The sequence below is a fragment of the Oncorhynchus clarkii genome, chromosome 32, assembly GCF_045791955.1.
Source record: "Oncorhynchus clarkii lewisi isolate Uvic-CL-2024 chromosome 32, UVic_Ocla_1.0, whole genome shotgun sequence".
Classification (NCBI taxonomy): domain Eukaryota; kingdom Metazoa; phylum Chordata; class Actinopteri; order Salmoniformes; family Salmonidae; genus Oncorhynchus; species Oncorhynchus clarkii.
Window position 1 is genome coordinate 20,152,759 of NC_092178.1, and position 27,574 is coordinate 20,180,332.

The 27,574-nt window shown below is 42.2% G+C and overlaps 2 protein-coding genes across 3 annotated transcripts; both read right to left on the reverse strand.

Moving 5' to 3' along the window:
* Positions 1–510: 510 nt before the first annotated feature.
* On the reverse strand, positions 511–12,212 carry LOC139392244 (proteasome subunit alpha type-2-like). The gene is made up of 8 exons (XM_071140086.1): positions 11,729–12,212; positions 6,349–6,425; positions 5,929–6,061; positions 5,555–5,677; positions 1,287–1,368; positions 1,116–1,189; positions 939–996; positions 511–790 (listed from the first exon to the last, which is right to left on the reverse strand). The coding sequence occupies exons 1-8, from the start codon at positions 11,827–11,829 to the stop codon at positions 674–676; spliced, it is 765 nt and encodes a 254-aa protein (XP_070996187.1). The 5' UTR covers positions 11,830–12,212; the 3' UTR covers positions 511–673.
* Positions 12,213–13,730: 1,518 nt separating this feature from the next.
* On the reverse strand, positions 13,731–27,571 carry LOC139392460 (succinate dehydrogenase [ubiquinone] flavoprotein subunit, mitochondrial-like). 2 transcript variants are annotated; one of them, XM_071140458.1, is made up of 16 exons: positions 27,480–27,559; positions 24,520–24,597; positions 24,161–24,322; positions 22,637–22,780; positions 21,737–21,803; positions 21,276–21,440; positions 20,936–21,084; positions 20,606–20,730; positions 20,113–20,281; positions 19,395–19,590; positions 18,972–19,146; positions 18,703–18,821; positions 15,903–16,014; positions 15,700–15,830; positions 15,296–15,409; positions 13,731–15,094 (listed from the first exon to the last, which is right to left on the reverse strand). In XM_071140458.1, exons 4-16 carry the CDS (start codon positions 22,648–22,650, stop codon positions 15,008–15,010), a joined length of 1,623 nt encoding a protein of 540 aa, XP_070996559.1. In that variant the 5' UTR covers positions 22,651–22,780; positions 24,161–24,322; positions 24,520–24,597; positions 27,480–27,559; the 3' UTR covers positions 13,731–15,007. The 2 variants fall into 2 exon arrangements, with proteins under 2 accessions (XP_070996559.1, XP_070996558.1); XM_071140457.1 differs by lacking the exon at positions 21,737–21,803 and having other exon boundaries at positions 27,480–27,571.
* Positions 27,572–27,574: the final 3 nt, after the last annotated feature.

Below are 27,574 nucleotides of genomic sequence, written 5' to 3' on the forward strand. Positions count from 1 at the left end.
CATCTCACAGCAAGAACTGGTAAATCTGGTGGTCCATGAGATGCACTGCAGTACTTAATGCAGCTGGTCGCCACACCAGATACTGTTATTTTTTATTTTGATCCCCCCCTTTGTTCAGGGACACATCATTCCAGTTCTGTTAGTCACATGTCTGTGGAACTTGTTTAGTTTGTCTCAGTTGTTGAATCTTGATATGTTCATACAAATATTTACGTGTTAAGTTTGCTGAAAATAAAGTTGACAGCGGGAGGACATTTATGTTTTTGCTGAGATAAGAACAGTTCAATGACAACTTGTCTAATGATGTTCTGTATTATGTTTCATGTGGACCCCAGGAAGGGCTTTTGCAACCGCTAATGGGGATCCTAATAAAATACCAAAAATATGAATGCCCATAATTTAGTAATGAGATTTTTGAAAAGGCCATGTAGTGTATTTTGTCTATTGTGTGAAATGTTTATTTTGTGAGAAGCTCAAGTTATAGATGTAAAATAAAGACATGATAGCTTCTTTACTTTCTGGAATTTATTGAAAGTTACTGAGCTTGTCAGAAGGGAGGGACTGGAATACAAACAAATAATTGCTGTTGTGTTGAAAATACAGTAGAGTCAATTTATTTTTGCAATAACCAAAGATAAACAATCAAATCACACTAACACAAGTCACATTTGTTTTAAGCGATAGCCGCCAAGTAGTCTTTCACTTCTGCGGGTGACAGTCGCCTGAAGCCGGCTTCATTGCAGATCCCCACTTCAATATTGTCTTCGGTCATCTGACCCTCAAAGCTTTCCTGTGAATAAAATATAGCATTCAGGATTCTGCTCATGACCCAAATGCAAGAAGATCACAAGAGGCTGGTCTCTTAATAAACGTGTGTCTGACATCAGACATCAACGCATAGAAGCCCAGCAGGAGAGGCTTTCAAGAGAGTAACTCACCTTCAAAGTCAAGATAGCTGTGTGAATGGCATCCTCCAGTTCCAGGTCCTCATTGTATCTGAGCAAGACATTCAATTTACCTCAAATGTATACAAAGGGTTACTAACAGCTGCAGTTTAACCTCAACTGTTGTGAGTATGGTGCCAATTGGACTGGGGGAGAAATAGATTGAAATACCTTTTCTCAAGGAATGTTTTACCATTGACGTAATTCTTCCCCATAGCAGTTGCTTTCCAGGCGAAATATGCTCCCTGTGTAGAGAAATCAAACCATGATGTCATCATAATCTCACAAGAAATACAGAAGGTAAACATGTTCAGATAGCAAAATGTGATAACGAGCCCTTACAGATGGATCAGACTGGAAAAGGTATGGTCTGTCCTCATCCCAACCAGCGATCAGCAAGGATACTCCGAAAGGACGGACACCCCTGCAGCAATAGACAAAACATTTAAGCCTATATGAAACAAATTGACTCCCTCGCGAATGCCTTCATTGGGAATATATATATTTTACATTAATTGAATGATATCAGATTAGAATAGCTGTTGGAAAAGCATTCCTCATTAGACTGGTTAAGAGAATTCCAAGAGTGTGCAAAGCTGTCAAGGCAAAGGGCGCTACTTTGAAAAATATAAAATATATTTGATTTGTTTAACACTTTTTTGGTTACGACATTAATTCATACGTGTTATTTCATAGAATTGATGTCTTCACTATTATTCTACAATGTAGAAATGAGTAAAAATTAAGAAAAACCCTGGAATGAGTAGGTGTGTCCAAACTTTTGAATGGTACTGTATTCATACATACATATAGTTGAAGTCAGAAGTTTACATGCACCTTAGCCAAATACATTTAAACTCAGTTTCACAATTTCTGACATTTAATCTGAGTAAAAATTCGGTCTTAGGTCAGTTAGGATCACTACTTTATTTTAAGAATGTGAAATGTCAGAATAATAGTAGAGAGAATGATTAATTTCAGCTTTTATTTCTTTCATCACATTCTCAGTGGGTCAGAAGTTTACATACTCAATTAGTATTTGGTAGCATTGCCTTTAAATTCTTTAACTTGGGTCAAACGTTTTCGGTAGCCTTCCACAAGCTTCCCACAATAAGTTGGGTGAATTTTGGCCCATTCCTCCTGACAGAGCTGGTGTAACTGAGTCAGGTTTGTAGGCCTCCTTGCTCACGCACGCCTTTCCAGTTCTGCCCACAAAATTTCTATAGGATTGAGGTCAGGACTTTGTGATGGCCTCTCAAATCCCTTGACTTTGTTGTCCTTAAGCCATTTTGCCACAACTTTGGAAGCATGCTTGGGAAAATTGTCCATTTGGAATACCCATTTGCGACCAAGCTTTAACTGATGTCTTGAGATGTTGCTTCAATATATCCACATTATTTTCCTGCCTCATGATGCCATATTTTTTGCGAAGTGCTCACGGCCCTCCTGCAGCAGGGCACCCCCACAACGTGCTTCACGGTTGGGATGGTGTTCTTTGGCTTGCAAGCTTCCCCCTTTTTCCTCCAAACATAACAATGGTCATTATGGCCAAACAGTTCTATTTTTGTTCCATCAGACCAGAGGATGTTTCTCCAAAAAGTACAATCTTTGTCCCCATGTGCAGTTGCAAAATGTAGTCTGGCTTTTTGATGGCGGTGTTGGAGTAGTGACTTCTTCCTTGCTGAGCGGCCTTTCAGGTTATGTCAATATACGACTCGTTTTACAGTGGATATAGATATTTTTGTACCTGTTTCCTCCAGCATCTTCAAGGTCCTTTGCTGTTGCTTTGGGATTGATTTGTACTTTTCGCACCAATGTACGTTCATCTCTAAGAAACAGAACGCGTCTCCTTCCTGAGCGGTATGACGGCTGCGTGGTCCCATGGTGTTTATACTTGCGTACTATTGTTCGTACAGATGATCGTGGTTCCTTCAGGCATTTGGAAATTGCTCCCAAGGACGAACCAGACTTGTGGAGGTCAACTATTTATTTTCTGAGGTCTTGGCTGATTTCTTTTGATTTTCCCATGGTGTCAAGCAAAGAGGCACTGAGTTTGAAGGTGGGCCTTGAAGTACATCCACAGGTACACTTCCAATTGACTCAAATTATGTCAATTAGCCTATCAGAAGCTTCTTAAGCCATGACATAATTTTCTGGAATTTCCCAAGCTGTTTAAAGGCCCAGTCAACTTAGTGTATGTAAACTTCTGACACACTGGAATTGTGATAACAGTGAATTATAAGTGTAATCATCTGTCTGTAAACAATTGTTGGAAAAATTACTTGTGTCATGCACAAAGATGACTTGCCAAAACTGTAGTTTATTAACAAGAAATTTGTGGAGTGGTTGAAAAACTAGTTTTAATGACTCCAACCCTAAGTGTATGTAAACTTCCGACTTCACAGCTGTTCTGAAAGGCCCTAGAGTCTGCAACACCACTAAGTAAGGTGCACCATGAAGACCAAGGAACTCTCCAAACAGGTCAGGGACAAAGTTGTGGAGACGTACAGATTAGGGTTGGTTTATAAAAAAAATATCCAAAACTTTGAACATCCTACAGAGCACTATTACATCCATTACTAAAAGAATATGGCAGCACAACAAACCTGCCAAGAGAGGGCCGCCCACCAAAACTCACAGACCAGGCAGGGAGGGCATTAATCAGAGAGGCAACAAAGAGACCAAAGATAACCCTGAAGGAGCTGCAAAGCTCCACAGCAGAGATCGGAGTATCTGTCCATATGACCACTTTAAGCCGTACACAGAGCTGGGCTTTACTGAAGAGTGGCCAGAAAAAGCAATTGCTTAAAGAAGAATAAAATAAGCAAACACATTCGGTGTTTGCCAAAAGGCATGTGGGAGACTCCCCAAACATATGGAAGAAGGTACTCTGGTTAGATGAGACTAAAATGTAGCTTTTTGGCCATCAAGAACAACACTATGTCTGGCACAAACCCAACACCTCTCATCACCTTGAGAACACCATCCCCACAGTGAAGCATGGTGGTGGCAGCATCATGCTGTGGGTATGTTTTTCCATCAGCAATGACTGGGAAACTGGTCAGAATTGAAGGAATGATGGATGGCACTAAATACAGTGAAATTCTTGAGGGAAACCTGTTTCAGTCTTTCAGAGATTTGAGACTGGGACGGAGGTTCACCTTCCAGCAGGACAATGATCCTAAGCATACTGCTAAAGCAACACTTGAGTGGTTTAAGGGAACACGTTTAAACGTCTTGGAATTGCCTAGTCAAAGCCCAGACCTCAATCCAATTGAGAATCTGTGGTATGACTTAAAAATTGCTGTACACCAGCAGAACCCATCCAACTTGAAGGAGCTGGGGCAGTTTTGCCTTGAAGAATGGGCAAAAATCCCAGTGGCTAGATGTGCCAAACTTATAGAGACATACCCAAAGAGACTTGCAGATGTAATTGCTGCAAAAGTTAGCTCTACAAAGTATTGACTTGGGGTGGGGGGGGAAAGAGTTATGCACACTCAAGTTGTTGTTTTTTGTCTTATTTCTTGTTTGTTACACAATAAAAAAAAATAGGCATGTTGTGTAAATCAAATGATACAAACCCCCCCCAAAATCTATTTTAATTCCAGGTTGTAAGGCAACAAAATAGTAAAAATGCCAAGGGGGTGAATACCTTCGCAAGCCACCGTATGACTATCTTTTTCAGCCAATTTGTCTTTGATATATGGCAGACCAAAAAGTTCCCTACCTTCTCCCTCTTCTACTTTCCTCCTCCATTTTTCACAGTAATGCTTCAATCAGTTGGTTTTAACTTTGGATTGAGCAAACATTCTCATATATTTTCCATAGCTGCACATGACATAACTCCACCATTCCTATTCATAATATCATTAATAAAAATGTATTCCATAAAGAAGCTTATCAGTATATTTCAGTTTAACAATTATATTTGTTCTGTCTTTCTGGAGAATAAAATTGAAATTAACTTTGTATGGCTTGTTTAAAAACAGCGACTTTGAACAGTTTCATTTTCAAATAATCGAAAATGAGAAGTTACCTAAAGGCAAAATAAATCATTTTTTAATAAAGGATGAGCCTTTCTTAGTAATCTACTGGAGAACCAGTTCAGGTTTAAGCGTATCAGTGAAGCTTTTAGTTACAGGTTTAATGCTTTAAAATTGAAAAATTTCAGCCCCCCAAACTCATATTCATTATATAAATAGGTATGTTTACATTTTCTAGCTTAGAGTGCCAAATAAAGTATATTAATGTAAATATTCTTTGCTCATATGAATTAAAAAACAAGTAATCTGATAGCACTAGAGTTAATCAAGGTGATTTTTTCATAAATGGTTATAGAATCTTATCTATTTTTGCTAACTTTCTATTGAAATTGGTTGGGGTAAGTTCATTTATCTTTAGGAATATGAATACCAAGTATGTCTAAGACACCACCAGCCCATTTTATTGGTAAACTACAACATAATGTAAAATGTTTGTAGTTTAACTATCTAATACCTAATATGGTACACTTATCATAATTGGGCTTTAATATAGTTTTTCTACAATTCTTATTCAACAGTCTGAAAACAAACATTGAATAAACAGTTGACTTCTAACCTACTCCATACCCTGATTGTGTGTATTCCTGCATGACAGAGGCCACCCTCTGAACAAGCTGAGCTGTGGGGATGGGCTCCTGGTACACCAGGAAGTACTGCTGGGCCAACTTCCTGGCTCTCCGGAGCAGCACCCTGTCAACACAACAAAAAGCATCTCTCTGAGTTCTCAATACAGTCAAGGACTGTAGCTTTAGTTCACTTTGTTTATTTACCTTATTTGATCATGTACACCAAGAGATCATACATCTTACAAATAGGCCTATTCTATGAAAAACAACAATGTGCCTATGAAGTGGCCAGTATACTTGAGTGCCTAGGGAGTGTCATACGAATAGTACATGTTATGTTGAAGTTAAATTCCATTAAGCAGGAGGTCTCATTACCTGTAGTCAGGTCCCATGCCACTGTACACCATGCCGATGTGTTTGGTTATGGGCTCCACTTTGTGAACACTAGTCTCGTCGTACAGGATGGACTTCTGTTTCTTTTCTGTTGCCAAGACAACTCCATTTGAGGCTGGAAGGGGAATAAAAATACATGAAAATGCAATGCTTGGAATCAGCTCTCATTAGGCTACTTAAGAAGGTGATGTTGAGTAGTGACTTGTACAACCCTGTTGATGTGTTTAATTGGGTGGGTAGTGATGAATGAAACACTGAATAAACAGGGGACACTTTCACTAAACTGCTACGAAAAAGTCACTTCGGTATCAAAGTGGCTTTAAAAGTGTTACACGAATTAATAGACAGGGTGGATGTAAACTACCTGCATCAAACTGCTGTTTTTACTAGCTAGGTACTTACCTTTGATTCCCACAGCGGGAGCACCTGCGGCTACAGCTGCCAGGGCATATTCAATTTGGACCAGTTTCCCAGAGGGGCTGTTGGAAAAAGGGAAGGTATTCAATCTTAGTTACAACCATTTAACTTAACTAGCTAAATATCTCACTAACTAGTTAGCTGTGTAGTCAAAACCCGAATAGTTGTGTCTATGTAACGTCCGTACAATTGCCCACATTTTAGTGCCCCCAAAACGTAATACTTCCAGATCAATTGTGATGTTAATACCATTGTAAAGCACAATTTCTCCCCTTTCCAACATAATCATTTACATGACCTAAACACTGCCCGTTTCTGCATTATTCAAGCACACAATGAGCCCCGTCGGGTCTTTTTAAAAATGCAGAGTGGGGAAGCGAAACTAATGCGTGATAGTGAGACGGAGATGTCTTGTTTTGGAATTCTACGGGATTCTTTTGAATACATGCTCTATAGTTTGAACTCAAGGTAAGTAACCATTTATATTGCATTCTACACCAACTGAATCAACAGACTGAAACAATAATCCAACATACTGTTACTTTTCAAACAAGGAATTCTCAGCAACTCAGCTTTCACTGTAGAAATAACATCTTAACATTTCAAACAAATACAATACCAAAGCATTTCAAGTGAACTTTCAATAACACGTTTACAGTCTGGAACTCTTTTAGGGCAGCGATCCGCCTACACCCTTTGACATTTCACAGGTCTAGGACAGCTCTGGGCTTGACCTCTCTTCCTGACCTTGTGCAATATGATGCTGAGCATGCTTCTGTGTCAGTCAACAGTTCTTGTGGTGTTGCAGGTAAGTATGGTGTATGTTGTGTGTGTGTGTTTAGTCCATCAAGTTCTCTTTCAGGGGAACAGTTCATCTCATCAGTGAGTTGTTCTTTTGTGTTCCTCCTGTCTCAGCCTCCAGTATTTATGCTGTAGTAGTTTATGTGTCGGGGGGCTAGGGTCAGTTTGTTATATCTGGAGTACTTCTCCTGTCCTAGTCGGTGTCCTGTGTGAATTTAAGTGTGCTCTAATTCTCTCTCGGAGGAGGACCTGAGCCCTAGGACCATGCCTCAGGACTACCTGACATGATGACTCCTTGCTGTCCCCAGTCCACCTGGCCGTGCTGCTGCTCCAGTTTCAACTGTTCTGCCTTATGATTATTCGACCATGCTGGTCATTTATGAACATTTGAACATCTTGGCCATGTTCTGTTATAATCTCCACCCGGCACAGCCAGAAGAGGACTGGCCACCCCACATAGCCTGGTTCCTCTCTAGGTTTCTTCCTAGGTTTTGGCCTTTCTAGGGAGTTTTTCCTAGCCACCGTGCTTCTCCACCTGCATTGCTTGCCGTTTGGGGTTTTAGGCTGGGTTTCTGTACAGCACTTTGAGATATCAGCTGATGTACGAAGGGCTATATAAATACATTTGATTTGATTCAGTAGGTGACGACGATTGCGGCGGTACACCGCTCCTTCTGCGGTGCGGACGTGATATGAACGTTCAGTGTCAGCTGGCTGGATGACGACTGCTGGCTTCCAGAGGCCATGCTCCTGGATTTTAACTGACTCTCCGTCGATCAGTGGTGGCAGTGGTCTAGCTGACCTGTCGTAGTATCACTTTTGTTGTTGTCTCTATGCACGTTTTCCATGCATTTCCTTGTGGCTGACGACCTCAGGTTGCAGCTGCTGGTTGGTGCTGGGAAGGTTTGAGCGAAGTCTGCGGCTCATAAATAGCTGGGCCCGGGGATTTGAAGTTGTCAACTGGAGTGTTGCGGTATTCAAGGAGACTGAGGTAGGGGTCTCTAGTCTGCTTTTGCTTTGTCCATGAGTGATTTAGCAATCTGCACTGATTTTTCAGCAAGGCCATTACTTTGAGGGTAATGTGGGCTTGTGGTGACATGTGTGAACTCCCATGCTTTTGTGAAGGGTTCAAACTCATTTGATTTGTAACAGGGCCCATTGTCAGATATTAAAGTCTCTACAATGCCATGCCTGGCAAAGGCTGCTTTCAGATTGTGTACCACAGCTGCAGATGTGGTGCTGTGAAGCTTGTCGAGTTCGAAGTATCTGCTGTAGTAGTCCACTGTTACGATGTAGTCCTCGTTGTTCCAGCTGAACAGATCAGTGGCCACGACCTGCCAGGGTCAGTCTGGGATACAGTGAGGTAACATTGGCTCTTTGGTGTTTGAGGGGCGTCGTTCAAGACATATGGCGCATTTACCAACAATGTCCTCTATTTGTTTGCACATTCCGGGCCAAAACAAAATGTCCCGTGCTCTCGGTTTGCACTTTTCCATGCCCATGTGGGGGTTGAGCCGGACTCCTCTCTCACGGGACCTTTGCAGCATTGCGCGGAGGTTTCGGTCGTGCTCCTCTTTGGTTCGACCATAGACAAGGATGTCGTCCACAATGGCCACAATTCCGTCGAGGCCTTCGTACACTTCGTCAATCTTTCACTGAAACTTGTCTTGGGCTGAGATAATCCCAAAAGGCAGGTGACGGAACATGTAGCGTCCAAACGGTGTGTTGAATGTTGTGAGCTTAGATGACTCTTCTGTGAGCTTGATAGCCCAGTAGCCTGATCTAGCGTCCATGACACTGAAGTAGTGTGCTCCCGCTAGCTTGTGTGTGATGCCATCTAGCGTCGGTAAAGGATAATGGGGGTTTGATAGCCGTGTTCAAGTCTCTTGAGTCGAGACATACTCGGAGCTTGCTTGTGCGTGGTTTCTCCACCACCACTAACGCCTTTACCCAGTCAGTCAGTTCTGTAACCTTGGTGACTATGTCAGATTGCTCCATGCTCTCCAACTCTTTCTTCAGATGGGCACGGAGAGCAAAGGGAATCTTTCTCGGTGGGTAGACCACAGGGGTTGCGTCTGGGTCAAGGTGAATGGTACATTCTCCTGGGAATAATCCTATTCCTGTAAAAACATCAGCAAACTCCTCCAGTAAATTGTCTGTCTCTACTGGTGCTGTCACTGATAAAACTAGCTTGATGAGGTCCATGTCTAAACATGCTTTAAGACCTAGCACTGCAGGTGCTCTCGTGTCAACAACGTAAAAGTCCAACATCATGTCACTTTCCTTGTATTTGCATTTGAAAGTGCATGTGCCTTTTACTGGATGCTGTTCACCATCATAACCAGTCAGTCTGCGCGTGGTGGGCTGTAGCTCGCACTCAGATGTCAAGCTGTGGCACTTATTCAGAGGAATAATGTTTACTTGTCCACCAGTGTCTAGTTTGAACTTTAGCTTTGTGCCTTGTGTTCCTATCTCAATGTCAGCAAAGGCTTGCTCTGTCTCTGATATTTCACTTTTCTGTGTCACTGAATCAATAAACAGTTCATCAGCGTTTGACTCTTTGATTGACATTTCATCTTCACTCACTGTGTGTACTGTTTTTCCACGGTAAGCTCTGCACACTTTTGCAAAGTGATTCAATTTTCCACATTTAGTACACTGTTTGCATTTAGCTTGGCAATTTCCTTGTTCGCCATGCACTTTGTATCCACAATATCCACATGTTTTGTGGCATTTTGAGTCTGTGTCGCTCTGTTTTGGAGTTATGTCTCTCTCCGTTCTAAAACGCACTCTCTGTGCACCGGAGGTGTGCTTTGAGGTCTGCCTGACTGCTTGCACTGCTTGTTCACATGATGCGCTCGTGCTACCGCGCAAAATGGTTTTCATCTGAGCCTGTGCTAGCTTGTGAGATCTGGCTATGTCGATAGCTTTGTCCAGCGTTACCTCAGACCCAACATTCAAAAGTTTCTCTCTCACTCGCGGTGAGTGTATTCCAAATACAATACGGTCCCTGACCATCTCATCCTTGTTTGCGTAATCACAGTCTTTCACAAGCAGACGCAGCTCTGTCACAAACTGTTCAAAAGACTCGCTAGCTCCCTGTACTTTCTCATGGAATTTGTACCTAGCGAAAATCGTATTGGTCTTCGGCACAACATATGCTTCAAAACGATCGTTGTATGTTTTCAGTACCTTTGATTCAGCCTCGGTAAGTGTTCATGTGTTGTAAATATCTCTCCCTTTTTCACCGATCCAGAGTAGCAAGTAGCTGCATTTTCCCTCTTCTCCTCTGTCCTTCAGAGGACCTGTGAAGATTAGCTCTACATGCTGTTTGTACTTACGCCATGCATCGGGTAAGTTTGTAGACTCCCAGTCCATTCGAGGTGAAGGAACTCCAGAAAAATTCATCTTTTAAGACCTTTTACTACAAGATATCTCTTAACGTAGCCCTTTATTAGCTAGCTATTACTGGCATGTTCACGTATCGCCAACCAGGATCAAACTGCCGATGACCTAACCATTTAGGTGGTCTTAACCAATCATAGCACAGTATGATATGGCGGTAAAATGCATCCAATTACAATTCATTATGTTTACACATGAATATTACAAGATGTGTGGGAAAATTGCTTTTTTCCCCCACTCGATCTGTCCAACTTATCACCTTATCTCCTCTAAAATGTAAAGAAAACACTATAAAGAGTTAATATAATGTGTCATTACATACCTATTTGAAGGTTTGTGTCGAATTTGAATCTAGGGCCGTGAATAAACAGCAGCTTTGAGAATGATCACATGCAATGACGACGCAAAAAATGACTAGGTATCCCCCTTACCCCCCTCACTGTCCATTTCTTGTTTTTAAAGGATGAGAGTAGTGCAACACCAGGTGGAGAGAGATTGTAAGACAAAAATAGTTGCTTTATGCTTGCTGTACGTTAGGACATGACACGTCCCGGTGTAACGGAGGGTCCGTTTTTTCAACTTTTCTCCAATACTATAGAGCCATTACCATGTCGATCAACGCTGGAATAGAAACCTAGTTCACACCCCCGATTTTGAAGTCAACACAGTCCCATTAGTATTCTTTGTAGCCTCGTTTGAATGTTGCGGTTGCGCACATTTGTACGGAATGGGGTGAGTTTACGTTAGCAAGCTAACGTCAGCCAGTTAACGTTACACAGAAGCTATGGGGATTGTATCTAACTTGCTAACACCCAAAATAGCAACTGCAGTACACATATTCTAACATTAGATAGCCTACATTAGACATGTTAACCATCTTGGAGATGAATTAGCTTACGCTAACTAACCCGCTTCAAGCTATACATCAGTGGCTTCAACTCAACAGTTAGCGGTAGGAAGATAACGTTAGTTAGCTAAGCATTAACGTTAGCTATCATCGGCGTGACACTGCATCTCTTGTAAGTGTTGCCTCAAGTGCATTTAATGGCCATATAGTAAGAGAAAGATCACAACTATCGCGGAAAATTGCATCATGGTAAGGTGTTAATTGATTACGTCTTGTGTTGCTACGCAGAAATATATTGTTATTTTAAGTTACCTGAAAGTAGTGAGGGAAAAGCTGTATCCTCGTTCAGCCATTGTTGATCTGTCTTGGGGAAAGCTTTGCTGGACGGACCAGATGGCGGAAATGAGCTTCATGAAGTTCCGCTCATTGCGCTGTTTGTTCTTCGATGAGGTTTAACCGCGATTGGCATCCAATAAATAATGTATTACCGCCACCTACTAGACTGAAGTATAACTCCCTTAAACTTTCCTTGAAAATAAAATAAACAAATACCCAGTGGTGTAAGGTAAAATAAATACTTTAAAGTACTACTTATGTCGTTTTCTGTGGTATCTGTACTTTACTATTTCTATTTTTGACAACTTTTACTTCACTACATTCCTAAATAAAACAATGTACGTTTTACTCCATACATTTTCCCTGACACCCAAAAGTACTCGTTACATTTTGAATGGAAACTGGTACAATTCAAACTGGTCCAAAACAAGATAACATCAATGGTCATCCCTAATGCCTACCTACACAAATGCTTTAAATTATGTCTGCGTGTTGGAGAGTACATTTTATCAATTCCATTTACTTTTGATACTTAAAACCAAATATTTTTAGACTTTTACTCAAGTAGTATTTTACTGGGTGACTTTTACTTCAGTCCTGTAGGTATTGCGACGAAACAGCAGGGAGCAGGTCTCGAACCCTCGACTTTCTATCCCGAAGTCTAGCGCGCTATCAACTGTGCCGCAAAAGCATGCTCAAACGGCATTTAAATATATCTAGTCATCCCTCAAGCCAACAGCCTGAAAGGACTGGACACTTCTGACTTCAAGTCTCGTACACCCAAATACCTCTCTGCAGCTGCCACCACAACCCCAATTTTCTGCGACTTGCGTTCCGTCCCTGCAGTACAGTTGATAACCACTGCAATAAACACTACAAATTAAATCTTACTGAAGCATATATCACTTGTTGGCCTATTCCCCTGTACTGGTACAGATCTACTACTCACACCACTCCTCTCAGGGTTCCTCGCCCTATCTTCCGCTACTTTCTTCACTGCCTCAGCATACGACAACTTCTGCACTACTCTAAGCCTGGAAACCTCAACCTGCCTCTCTCGCACCGGAGATGTCTGATCCTCAGCCCCATGGGTACCCCTACAATTAACACATACCACTGCTTCCCCCAGAGCTACACATTCCTTTGACTCATGCTCTATATATCCTAACACCACTTTTGCGGTCAAAGACTCAATATTAAAACTCAAAAGAACAGGCAACGACTCTTCTGTTTGACCACTCACGCCACTGTCTGCGTAGCACCAAACGACTAGCATCCCAAACACCGGGAATCATTCCCTTCAGTTGGTCAACTTTCATATTTACTCAGTAATCACTCCTTTCAATGGCGCCCTTGTCTTGAGAGCAAAACAATTCACACCTCTTGTCCCCATTCGTTTAACGCGGAGCGCCTGCTTCCTCTGACCAGCAGAAACATAAACAATTATCACAAGACCATATCTGGTTACCTTCACCGGTTCCAAAGTACCCAACTTTCTTTTCACCCAACATGAAACCACAAATGGATCAGCCAAAAGGTAAGGATTTACTTTTTCCAAAAATGTCACTCCCACTGTCAGACTCATCTTTATCCTGACCATCGGTGCAAGCCTCGGGCTCCCGAGAACTTCACCACCCACACCTAACCCCTCCGATACTTCGCCCTCACTCACATTTCTCCTCCTGTCTTCGATCCGGTGTACTGCTCACCCTGCTTACACTTTCTACCATTCTTCTTTAACAAACCATCTCCCTTTTCCCCGCCATTTGTAACCGTTTCAAGCTCACCCTCTTCCTCCTTATCTCGAACTTCCTCTGCCTCGCATTTTCTCTACATTCCTCCTCCGTTTTCCAAGTATACCCTCCTTATGATAATACTGCACTTATTCTGACATACATATTGTTCTTGCCCTCTCCAGAGACAGCATTTTATCAACCTACTAATTTCTCTGCGAAACATGCACATAACTTTCAGATGATCCTCTGAATTAATAAAATATACTTTATTTTTTGTTTACAAGTATTAATACAATTGATTGGGCTTTTATATTGAGTTGTTCTGTTCTTGTGGTACTGGGGTTGTCTGTCTGTGGATGTTTCCAACAAAGCCCAAGGCCTGCAGATGGCGATATAGAGTTGCTTAATCTTAGTCAAAAGCGAATGGCGGGAAAAATGCATAGCTACTTTCCTTATGAAACACTATTTTCCACCAACATGCTACAAAGATTTTTACAACCATCTGTGCTACAGTGGCTAATGCTAGTCCCGGATGTTGCCTATAGCTTTCTACAATAAACGCTTTAAATTTCAACGGTCAGAGTTGTAATGTCCCAAGGAACCCAGATAGCAAGGACCCTGTATTTGTTGCAGCAGTCATTTTTTTCTGGTCATATAGTTTTAAAACACTAATGTGGACCAGGACTAGCCACTGTAGCATGGTAGTGGAAAATGGTACTTCATAAAGTACGTATATTGTTTTTTTCCCCACCTTCTTGCCATTAAATTGTGTTGAGGAAATTGACGCCTTAGCAGCCTCAATGGAGAATGTTTTATGAACCGGTCCACACCAGTATGTAGCCGGTTGCATACCATTCTCCCTTCCAAAAAAAGTTAATCACAAAGCCTACATTTTAAAATACACAAGTCAAGAGTTTCTAAACCATCGTTATTTTCTGTAATCAAAGACATCTTCCAATTACAGGGTGCTTGCTGGCGCTTCCTCCAGCGACTTTGATTATTGTATTTCAGATGGAACATTGACATGGTATTTGGAAGAACTGACACACTACACAGACAGGAGGGATTGAGTTATTTCAGCATCATTATTCAAGATAAATCCTACAAAACAGGAAGCACGCAAGATAAACAGAACTCGACATACAAATTAGAAATGTGTTTTTCCTTAACCAAGCATAGCCACCGAGTGAAGAAATTGTATTGGCATTGTGTAGATATCTTAAAAATTGGGGTTAATTTTTTTTCAAACCGTGACTTTATTTTTGACAGAATTCTAGAATATTTAAAAATGAAATGTATTTATTTGCCAAAAAGAACAATAGCAAATGTGTTACAAGTTTAAAATACACACAAAACTCACATTTGCACAAGTAAGGTTTATTATCGAAAATATCAAACATTCCACTTATAGTATTTATTAGCAGCAATATGAGAATCATGTTGAAACTTCATAAAGGATAACTGCAAAAGCATAAATCTTGATCATAAATAAAAGAGTCAGCATCAGATAGTTATGAGCTTAGTAGGAACGGATGGCGGGAGGGATAGCAGCACAGTCCTCTGCATCAAGCGAGTTATCAATAACCGGTCTGTATTTCAGAGTTACCTATAACAGAAGCACAAAAAGGGAGAGATGGGTTAGTGATAGCAAATTAAAATTGGCAAGCACAGACTCTGCTATTATTGTGTTGTTAAGAATTAAAAGGTTACAATTAATCCTGTCATTTATATTTAGAGAAAAAAAAAAATCTGTAGTTAAACAAACATTAGGCACTGGACTTTTTTTGTGTTTTGTGAGCATACTTACCTTTCCCGTCTTAGGATCCACAGTGGACATGGTATGTTTCCTCCAGTGCTCTTCAATGGGCTTCCTCACCTGTCCTGCCAGAGGCTTGGCATAGTCAAGCTCATCCATACGGTCCTGCAATGGTACAAAGGAATCTTTCAGAATGAAACATCAGTCTACAGACTGGTCCAACTACGACTGGAGAGAGCTCCTATAGTTTATAGTGGTTGTTTGTGTGATGACAATAGCAGTGTCTGTTCATATGCATTACTTTCAGCTCCAAAAAAAAACATGTCCACATCGAGGCCCCTACCATGAAACAAAATGGAACCGTATGCATACGAGCAATATCACTTTGCCAGACAACAAATTGTCATTGCAGGCCAGGCTAGTATAGCAGTGGTTTCTGTCTCTTCAGTTCTTACCTTGAAGTCCTCTCTGGAGTGGGCTCCCCTGCTTTCCTGGCGCTGCTCGGCAGAGTTGATGGTCTGCACAGCGTTCAGCATGAGGTTCTGCAGCTCCAGGGTCTCCACCAGGTCAGTGTTCCACACAATACCTAAGGGGAGGAGACAGAGGGAACTTTAACACTGCTTCAGAACATGAATGAGAATGGGAATGAGATGCTGACCTCTGTCGAAGGTCTTGATGTCGTCCAGGGTCTGGTAGACAGCATCCATCTTGTCACATCCCTCCTTCAGGACCTTGCCGGTACGGAACACAGCGGCGTGGTTCTGCATGGTCTGATGACAGAGAGAGGAACAAAGTTTTAGCAAAGAAGTGATGGTACTGTACAAGTACACTGCTCAAAAAAATAAAGGGAACACTTAAACAACAATGTAACTCCAAGTCAAGCACACTTCTGTGAAATCAAACTGTCCACTTAGGAAGCAACACTGATTGACAATACATTTCACATGCTGTTGTGCAAAATGCAATAGACAACAGGTGGAAATTATAGGCAATTAGCGAGACATCCCCATTAAAGGAGTGGTTCTGCAGGTGGTGAACACAGAACACTTCAGTTCCTATGCTTCCTGGCTGATGTTTTGGTCACTTTTGAATGCTGGCGGTGCGTTCACTCTAGTGGTAGCATGAGACGGAGTCTACAGCCCACACAAGTGGCTCAGGTAGTGCAGCTCATCCAGGATGGCACATCAATGCGAGCTGTGGCAAGAAGGTTTGCTGTGTCTGTCAGCGTAGTGTCCAGAGCATGGAGGCACTACCAGGAGACAGGCCAGTACATCAGGAGAAGTGGAGGAGGACGTAGGAGGGCAACAACCCAGCAGCAGGACCACTATCTCCGCCTTTGTGCAAATAGGAGCAGGAGGAGCACTGCCAGAGCCCTGCAAAATTACCTCCAGCAGGCCACAAATGTGCATGTGTCTGCTCAAACGGTCAGAAACAGACTCCATGAAGGTGGTATGAGGGCCCGACGTCCACAGGTGGGGGTTGTGCTTACTACAGCCCAACACCGTGCAGGACGTTTGGTATTTGCCAGAGAACACCAAGATTGGCAAATTCACCACTGGCGCCCTGTGCTCTTCACAGATGAAAGCAGGTTCACACTGAGCACACGTGACAGAGTCTGGAGACGCCATGGAGAACGTTCTGCTGCCTGCAACATCCTCCAGCATGACCGGTTTGGCGGTGGGTCAGTCATGGTGTGGGGTGGCATTTCTCGCCAGAGGTAGCCTGACTGCCATTAGGTACCGAGATGAGATCCTCAGACCCCTTGTGAGACCATATCCTGGTGCGGTTGGCCCTGGGTTCCTCCTAATGCAAGACAATGCTAGACCTCATGTGGCTGGAGTGTGTCAGCAGTTCCTGCAAGAGGAAGGCATTGATGCTATGGACTGGCCCGCCCGTTCCCCAGACCTGAATCCAATTGAGCACATCTGGGACATCATGTCTCGCTCCATCCACCAGCACCACAGACTGTCCAGGAGTTGGCGGATGCTTTAGTCCAGGTCTGGGAGGAGATCCCTCAGGAGACCATCCGCCACCTCATCAGGAGCATGCCCAGGCGTTGTAGGGAGGTCATACAGGCACGTGGAGGCCACACACACTACTGAGCCTCATTTTGACTTGTTTTAAGGACATTACATCAAAGTTGGATCAGCCTGTAGTGTGGTTTTCCACTTTAATTTTAAGTGTGACTCCAAACCCAGACCTCCATGGGTTGATCAATTTGATTTCCATTGATAATTTGTGTGATTTTGTTGTCAGCACATTAAACTATGTAAAGAAAAAAGTATTTAATAAGAATATTTCATTAATTCAGATCTAGGATGTGTTATTTTAGTGTTCCCTTCATTTTTTTTGAGCAGTGTATTTAACCTCTTGGTGTTAGGGGGCAGTATTTTCATTTTTGGAAAAAAAAACATTGTCAGGAAAATATGCTAGAATATGCATATAATTGACAGCTTTGGATAGAAAACACTAACGTTTCCAAAACTGTAAAGATATTATCTGTGAGTATAACAGAACTGATGTTGCAGGCGAAAGCCTGAGAAAAATTCAATCCGGAAGTGCCCCAGGTTTTGAAAGCACTGCGTTCCAATGACTCCCTATTCAGCTGTGAATGTACCATCAACGAGCTTACGCTTTCTACGTATTCCCCAAGGTGTCTACAGCATTGTGACGTAGTTTTACGCATTTCTGTTGAAGAATAGCCATAGGCAGCCACATTGCGTAAGTGGTCACATGGTGGCTCCGAGAGAGATTCTCGCGTAAAATACAGAGGTAGCCATTACTCCAATCAGTCAGAGTGAAAAACAAATTGTCACGACTGATATATTATCAAATAGATATTAGAAAAACACCTTGAGGATGGATTCTAAACAACGTTTGCCATGTTTCTGTCGATATTATGGAGCTAATTTGGAATATTAATTTGGAATATTTTTCTGTGTGGTGGTGACCGCAATTTCCGGGCGATTTCTCAGCCAAACGTGAAGAACAAACGGAGCTATTTTGCCTACAAAAATAATATTTTGGGAAAAAAATGAACTTTGGCTGTCTACCTGGGAGTCTCGTGAGTGAAAAGATCCAGAGTTCATCAAAGGTAAACGATTTAATTTGATTGCTCTTCTGATTTCCGTGACAAGTTTGCCTGCTAGGCTAGGCTATGATAAACTTACACAAATGCTTGTTGGCTGTAAAGCATATTTTGAAAATCTGAGATGACAGGGTGATTAACAAAAGGCTAAGCTGTGTTCCAATATATTTCACTTGTGATTTTCATGACTAGGAAGATTTTCTAGGAAGATTTATGTCTGTTGCGTTATGCTAATTAGTGTCAGATGATGATAACGGTCCCGTTCACGGGCTGGGCGTCACTACAGATTAACGCTCATTACCAGTAGATTTGATGACCATCCAAGGCATATCAGTTCCATTCCCCCCACAAAATTGTTTTTAATCCATACCTTCTGCATGTTCAGTCTGATCTCGGAGGTCCTCATGCTGCCGTCAGCAAACCTCAACTTGTCCAGGTTGGCCACAGACTCCTCTCCTGCGTTGGGCTTCAGGGGGGAGAGCTTCTCTCCTGCAGAAACACCACATTGCCAGGATTGTCTAACTATTTTTCCAAGGGAGCCTTGGCCTGGCCATTACATTAAGAAGTTGTGGGACAATGCATTATTGCATGTGCTTTTGTCTTGACATACAGGTAAGGGTTAAAGAAGAGAATTGGTACCTGGATTGCAGATGTCAGCAATTGTGTGGGCGCAGGCACGTCCAAACACCACCAGATCCAGCAGGGAGTTGGCTCCCAGGCGGTTGGCACCATGGACACTGGCACAGGCAGCCTCACCACAGGCAAACAACCCTGGCACCACCTTGTCCCCTTCCTCAAGCGTGTAGGTGAGGACCTGTGGAGAACAGGACAGTAAATCATAAAATGATCTGCGGTACAGCAGACGTATTGTCATCTGTGATGTAATATATAGATTATATGATAAGATCGTTTGAATACATTAAACCTAAGAGAGGTCCAGTTTAAAGACTCACTATATCTGTCTCATTAGATTTGCTTACCTATATTAGGGTTATTTCATAGGACTTTTAATAAGAAAATATACAAATATGACATTTATTTTCAACGGATGCTGCTAGTTACCTGTCCCTTGTAGTTGGTGGGGATTCCTCCCATGTTGTAGTGGACGGTGGGCAGGACAGGGATGGGCTCTTTGGTGACATCCACACCGGCGAAGACCATGGCAGTCTCAGAGATGCCGGGCAGACGGGTGGCCAGCTGCTGTGGCGGGAGATGGTGCAGCTGCAGGTACGCATGGTCCTTCTCTGGGCCACATCCCCTAGGAACACACAGATAAAAGTCTGTTAGCATGACAGTTGTCTTTCACACCTGAAACTCATAGCAAGGTGGAAACATCTCAATTAGAATTTGTGGGTAGATTCCATGCGAATTCCATTTCCTGTCATTCAGCAAGTAGCCTAGCGGTTAAGAGTAAGAGTGTTGGACCAGTAACCAAAAGGTTGCTGGTTCGAATCATTGAGCAGACTAGGTGACAAATCTGTCGATGTGCCCTTGAGAAAGGCACTCAACCCTAATTGCTCCTGTAAGTCGCTCTGGATAAGAGCATCTGCTAAATGACTAAAATGTAACATTCTTGAGGTCGATTTTAGTTTACCAAAGCATGAATAGATGGATTCTAGATTGACCATCTATTTGACACTTTGTTTTTAAAAATGTGCATGCCAATATTAAATCAATGATCTGACATTGATAGAGCATGCAGTCACACATCAGTTATCCAGCATCAGCACAATACTTCTATGGGTGCTCAGGGAAGACAGAGCCTTGGTGGTGATCTTACCTGCCCTCTCGGATCTCGATGGTAATGGAGCGGGACACAACGTCTCTGGAGGCCAGGTCCTTGGCGTTGGGGGCGTATCGTTCCATGAAGCGCTCGCCCTCACTGTTGATGAGGATTCCTCCCTCACCACGGCACCCCTCTGTGATCAGACAGCCAGCTCCATAGATACCTAGAGGGATTACGTTACGTCATATGAAACCAGCACTGAGGGCACCGATGGACTCCACTTCACTCCCAATGATATTTATAGTATGATTATGTATCCACAGTATGTAAACAGACATGTCTCCCAGCCCTCTGACTTCTATGACCATATGATTTAATTGTCACCAACGATACTAGCCATTGTCACCAACGATGTCATGAAACACACATGATAATTCACAGTTAACTTCAGACTAAGGACAGAAACACTTTCAAGATTACATGTTTATTTCATGTTCTTAATTTCACTCCCTAGCAGACAGGCCTCTATTGCCAATCTGACACTGACCTGTGGGGTGGAACTGGACAAACTCCAGGTCTTGGCAGGGCAGGCCTGCACGGGTCACCATGGCATTACCGTCTCCTGTGCTGGTGTGGGCTGACGTGCAGCTGAAGTAGGTACGGCCGTAGCCACTGCAGATTGAGCAGAGTGGCAGGAGTAAGAATCAGGGCAAAATATTAGAACTTTACATCGTCATCAAGGAGGCACCTTCTGCCCAGGGTGAGGATGTTAAAAAGTTAACATTACAACTGGCATAATAGGTAAGACAAAGCTCCCAGATTACTTGGAACAAGCCTTCAAACTGTAAACTTATTCACTACAGAAACATCTACATACCCTGTGGCAATGACTGTGTTCTTGGACCTGAAGCGGTGGATGGATCCATCCTCCATACACAGAGCAATCACTCCTTTACACTCTCCTTCCTCCATCAGCAGGTCCAGGGCAAAATACTCCACAAAGTAGCTGGTGTCATACCTCAGAGACTAAAAAGGTGAGAAGGGTAGAAGAGTGATAGATTAGTGAATCCAGCAAAAACAGGACAGAACATGAGATTCTAAAAGCAGAGTTTGTCAGTAAAATGGAATTCAGAGGAACAGCAGAGAAAGGGTATGGAAATTTAGCACGACTCCAAGTGGCGGATTATGGAATTTTGAGTCAAGACATTGTGACGTACCCGTCCGTAGAGTGTGTGCAGAAGGGAGTGGCCGGTTCTATCAGCTACGCAGCAGCACCGGTGGGCCTGGCCTCCCTTGCCAAACTTCAGACTCTGGCCACCAAAAGCCCTCTGGTAGATCTTGCCATCCTCAGTTCGGCTGAAGGGCATGCCAAAGTTCTCTAGCTGGGGACATCAAGAAGACCTGTTAAATCACTGGCACACCAGCTTTCAGTTATTTTCACAACAGAAAGCTAGAAATAGTAAGGTAGCCAATAAATAATACATGAATGTTTTCATTTTACCAGCCTATCAGTGCTTGTATTGATGTTGTGCCAATCCTTTCTGATTGGGAGGGGGAGGGGGTTCAACTTAATCCCAAAATAATTATAGGTTACATAATACACTTGCACTTTAGCCAATGATTAAATTACACAGAATGTATTAAATCAAATTGTTTGAGTCTATGTAAAGGCACCTACACAACATTGCAGAGAAGAATAAGGGCATTGAAAGGGCACTTTCACTCGTTTTGGTACATCAGAAGGGCTGAAAGGACAGGACACAGCATTAATTCATTAGTAGGAGGGGCCGTTGAATTCTGCTGCAGCGCTTTTAAAGCTGCAATATGTAGGGCAACCCAACCAAATTCACATAGAAATGTGAGTTATAGATCTGTCACTAATTGAATGCAAGCGTAAGAAAGAGTAGATCTGTTCTATGTACGCTATTTCTAAGTCTATGCTTCCTATTCTTAACTTTCGTTTTGCATCTTTTACATCCGGTTCTAAATACCAGCTTCGAACAGCTGAAAATACAATATTTTTGGATATTGAAAATAAATTTCCCAGCGGTTTTGATGGTACAATGATTTTTTCCCAAACTGAAAGGCCAACTAGAATTAGGCCAACTAGAATTAGAATTTTTGCAACCAGGAAATGGCGGAGCAATTTCTGCATATTGCACCTTTAAGCATGGGACTTTTGCTTACACCACCACTAGCATGTATTTTTACATTACATTTTTGTCATTTAGCAGACGCTCTTGTCCAGAGCGACTTACAGGAGCAATTAGGGTAAAGTACCTTACTCAAGGACACATACACATTTTTCACCTAGCTGGCTCAGGGATTCAAACCAGCAAACTTTTGGTTACTGGCCCAACGCTCTTAAATCACTAGGCTACCTGCTGCCCCACGCTTGCCACATTCCCCTACTGGACCCTTCTACCAACTCCGCTTTCAAGAGGCTGGTTACCTTTCAATACATTTCTTTTTCCACAAAGAACCATCAGCAGCATAGTTTAATTTACGTTAGTGAATATCCTGCTTTACCATTTTGTTTTCTTTGCCATATCTAAAAAGCTGTGTGTGTGTGTTTCACCTCCACAACGGCATGTGGGGCCTGCTCTGTCATGTAGTGTATGGCGTCCTGGTCTCCCAGCCAATCAGATCCCTTCACTGTGTCGTAGAAATGCCACCTCCAATCATCTCCCTCCATGTTTCCAAGGGCTGCATTGATCCCGCCCTAAATGCAAAAACAACTGTTAAGGACTTGAACTGTGGACTTCTTTTGTAGATATTGCATCGAGGTAGGCCTAATACAAGTGTAAAACATTAAGTTGGCTGATAAAGCCACTGCAGTGGGATATGGTTAATTCATTGTGAATTTAAAATGGCATTGCTGCCTTCTGTGTATAATGCAAACAGAGTTGATGAGACTTGTTATCATGCAACACAGGAATTTAAAAACTTCTTGGGGATAGGCGTATCATCCAAAGGGTCTCAGAGATAACATGAAGTGTCGTTTTGTTAGATAAAATCATTTTTCATGTCCTAAAAAAGGTCCATATAGCATGCATGATCGATTTTGTATTTCCACTCGTTCAATTTGCAAAGAAAGGAATCTGTGAAAATCTAACCCTAAACGTTGTTTCAACCAGTCAAATCACGTTCATATTCCTCAGAGATCCTAGAACATAACCAGACTTCACTATATCATTAGGGGTGTAGTATATCCTATAGAACACCAAATTGGGTCAGAGAGCGACACCTTCATGGCACACCGATAATGCGGGCGGTCTTCACTTGATCGACTGTAACTTTGACAAATAAGCACCAATCGGGGTCAAACAAAGCTAGCTAGATAGCCAATGAGCTGGGCTTTACAGGAGTATCGGGAAACCCCGTATGTCGCAAAATGTAGCTGCTAACCTTGTGCGACAGTAAGCCTTTTCCTTTTGGACAAGAATTATAAGAATATGGAGAGTTATGAAGTTATGAAAACTGGGTGTTTTGCAAATGTTGAACTTATAATATGGCTACTAATACTGGGAAAGCTAAATCAAAGTCCAAGTATACAGATTTGACAATATTCTTGCAGAAGAATGTAAATGTCTCCATCACAATTTGCCCAAATGTACCTGGGTGACTTCACACTAAATGTCATGTAGTTTGCTCATACTTCAAGTTAATCGTCTGAAACTTTGCACATAAACTGCTGCCATCTTATGGACACCATCAGAATTACAGAGTGCTGGCTAGATGTGGGACCTTTCTGTTGCATTTCAAAGACGGTGGTATATGTATGTATGTATGTATGTATGTATATATATATATATATATATATGTGTATTTTCTTCTACCAGATCTGTGTTATATTCTCCTACATTCAATTCACATTTCCACAAACTTCAAAGTGCTTCCTTTCAAATGGTATCACGAATATGCATATCGTTGTTTAAGGGCCTGAGCTACAGGCAGTTCGTTTTAGGTATGTCATTTTAGGCAAAGAAAAATTAAAAAGGGGTCTACCCCAAAGAAGTTTAAGGGGACAATCTGGGATATTTCCTGCTGTTACATGGTCATTTCCCATTGAATCTTGTAGAATATATAACTTGATATATACCTGTGCAGCCACCGTGTGCGACCTGGTGGGGAACAGCTTTGTGACACAAGCTGTGTTGAAGCCAGCCTCAGACAGGCCAAAAGCAGCACGTAGTCCTGCCCCACCGGCACCCACAACCACGGCATCAAACTCATGGTCTACCACAGGGTACTGTGTGGAGATCTGTAGAAACCAGTAAAAACACAAGCACAAAACATTAACATTTCAGTATTTTCTCTAGCTAGAGTTGCATAATACAAATTGTCTCTACAAGCACCAACACAAATTAAATAAATCTAAAAGACAATATATTTTGTGCAAACATATTGAATCCATTCATACAGTAATGTCAAAGATGAACGTGGAGTACGCAGACTTACGCCATCTGACACTTTAGCCTCGTTCTTCCCGTAGATGGAGAAGTGGAGCTTCCTGGAGCTCTGGGATACTGCCAGAAGCTAAATGGAGAAAGAATATAGAACATAGGCTATGCATAGCTATTGATGAATGTACTCAATTGCAAGAACTAGACTTATCCACAAAATGTCAAGTCAATTTATGACTTGTCTATAGGCCTCTAACATTAGTGTAGTTTGCTCAATGTTTTAAAATGCAGTGAAAACACAGCCAGCTGATGGTTACATAATTAATTAAGGTGAGACTGCTGCAGCAACATGTACCCTAACACGGAACCCAAACCGGCTGCGTGCGTGCGCCATCGTGCATACATTTATTTTGTCCCCCTACACCAAACGCAATCACGACACACAGGTTAAAATATCAAAACAAACTCTGAACCAATTACATTAATTTGGGGACAGGTTGAAAAGCATTAAACATGTATGGCAATGTATCTAGCTAGCTTGCTAGCTAATTTGTCCTATTTAGCTAGCTTGCTGTTGCTAGCTAATTTGTCCTGGGATATAAACATTAGGTCGTTATTTTACCTGAAATGCACAAGGTCCTCTACCCCGACAATTAATCCACACGTAAAACGGTCAACCGACTCGTTTCTAGTCATCTCTCCTCCTTCCAAGCTTTTTCATCCAACGCTTGCGCAAGATACGCGAGCGGTGTGGTCTACCTATAATACCCTGACTACACCGCTCACATCGCGTGCAAAATACATTTAGGAATCTGTTATTCAATTATTGCTCACGCAGGTCAACGAGCATCTGTGTTGCCAAGGGCTAAAATAGAAGTCATTCCTATTTCTGACACAGATCACACTGCAAGTCCTGCCTCTCCCATCTCCTCATTGGTTTATAGAAGCAGGTACCCACGTGGGTGATTGAAAGACTAACTTTGTTGCCGGTGGTCGTGGTAATACTATGCAAGTTTAGATGCCAATCAAATATGAAAAAGCCTGGAAGGAGGAGAGATGACTAGAAACGAGTCGGTTGACAGTTTAATGTGTGGATTAATTGTCGGAGTAGAGGACCTTGTTATTTTACCTGAAATGCACAACTCAATGTTTATATCCCAGGACAAATTAGCTAGCAACAGCAAGCTAGCTAGCTAAATTGCCATACATGTTTAATGCTTTTCGACCTGTACCCAAATTAATGTAATTAGTTCAGAGTTCGTTTTGATATTTTAACCTGCTGTGTAGTGATCACGTTTGGTGTAGGGGGACAAAATACATTTATGTACGATGGCGCACTCACGCAGCCGGTTTGGGTTCCGCGTAATTGTTTTAAAAATAACTTCACAACATGCATTAGTGCTTAGCAGCATCCCAACCAATATTTCAGATATGAGAGATACACGTGTGGGTGTGTAAAGTGTTAAACATTTACATATTTTGCGACAAAGATTTATTTAAAATCATAACTAGGTAAATGCTCTCTAGGAACATATTTTCTCTCACGTCCTCCAATCTAAACAAATAACTTCCTTGCTTATTTATCCAGCAAACATCCTCAAAACACACCCAGTCCCAAATTCAGGAGAAGGGTGCAACAGCAGCCCGCATTTCAGGGCATTCCTGCATGTGGGCATTTCAGCATCTGCAGGAACCCATCTTTATACCTTTGTTGGTACATTTTTAAGCTATAACTCCGGTACATAGGCGGGAAGCAGGGGCGCTCCAGTACAGTCGATGGCGGTAATGCACCATAATGTTGGATGCCAACCGTCAATAAATCCCACAGAAGCCGGGCCGAAAACGGGAGTTAGCTACAGCTACCGGTAGTATGTCTTTCACCCCTGCCTGTCGAGTACTGTTATCCCGCAGTTCTCTAGGGTAGGGGGCAGCATTCGGAATTTTGGATGAAAAGCATGCCCAAATTAAACGGCCTGCTACTCGGGCCCAGAAGATATGATATGCATAGAACTGGTAGATTTGGATAGAAAACACTAACGTGTCCAAAACTGTTAAAATAGTGTCGGAGTATAACAGAACTGATTTAGCAGGCGAAAACCTGAGGAAAATCCATTCAAGAAGTAGTTTTTTTGTTGTTGGTTTTGTAGTTTTCTATTCAATGCCATTGCAGTATCCATTGACGTCTCTCACTGTTGCCGCTTGCTATAGACCTCCCTCTGCCCCCAGCTGTGCCCTTGATACTATATGTGAACTGATTGCCCATCTATCTTCTGAGCTGAGGATATAAAGAGACTTCATCGAACAAAAGGAACATTTATTGAGTAAATGAATGTCTTCTGATTGCCACCATATGAAGATCAAAAGGTAAGGGATTAAATGAATCGCCCCAAATTCCAGGCTGCAGTTGCACACTTACAATTAAGAGCTGGCCAAGCAGTCAAAGGTACCAATATTTGCCAGTCTCAACATCTCCTCTTAAAACACAGCACGCATTCAAAAGGTAGCCGAGAGACATTTGTCATCAAACATAAATCAATGTTTGACAGACAACACAAACCAACTCATCACAGATTCAGCCAACACTGGGAACTAGCCTCCTGCTTGGTCAGCCACATCGTTAACAGCTTCTTAGCTAACATGCCTTGATTGACCTTCAATACACTAATGGTAATGTCTACTGCAAGGTTTAATTCACTCGTCATACACGAGCAGCACCAATTATATTTATTAAGCTATTCTTCAGAATCGAATTGCCATGGATATTTATTATGAAAACTATTTAAGCTGTGACAAATTAAACTAGCTCCCAGTATTGCATAGCAAATTATAGTTAGGTAACTAGCTACGAAACTCCGTCAATGGTGAGACGTCATTGACAAGCTGATGTTACAAAACAGGGTGGGTTAAAGTTCAATTCTCTGCGAATACCAGCTCATATGAACACATTCATGAGTCCAAAATATCAATTAGTTCATAGTGATATTCTATAGCAACAGTTTATCTCCAAATACTTACCGCCTTAGCTGACAGGATCTTTTTGGTGAGGACACGGGAGGCAGTACACACCACGGCCATGATGGGTGCTCGCTTCGTCTGGGGAAATCTACGTC

Coding starts and splice junctions, on each gene's coding strand:
- LOC139392460 (XM_071140457.1), bottom strand. CDS start 27,539: ATGGCCGTGGTGTGTACTGCCTCCCGTGTCCTCACCAAAAAGATCCTG. Junction 24,598..27,479: donor AGATCCTGTCAGCTAAGGCG/GTAAGTATTTGG, acceptor TTCTCCATTTAG/CTTCTGGCAGTATCCCAGAG. Junction 20,282..20,605: donor TGTCCAGTTCCACCCCACAG/GTCAGTGTCAGA, acceptor TAATCCCTCTAG/GTATCTATGGAGCTGGCTGT.
- LOC139392244 (XM_071140086.1), bottom strand. CDS start 11,829: ATGAAGCTCATTTCCGCCATCTGGTCCGTCCAGCAAAGCTTTCCCCAA. Junction 6,426..11,728: donor TTTTCCCTCACTACTTTCAG/GTAACTTAAAAT, acceptor TTTTTCCAACAG/CCCCTCTGGGAAACTGGTCC. Junction 791..938: donor CAGCTATCTTGACTTTGAAG/GTGAGTTACTCT, acceptor TTTTATTCACAG/GAAAGCTTTGAGGGTCAGAT.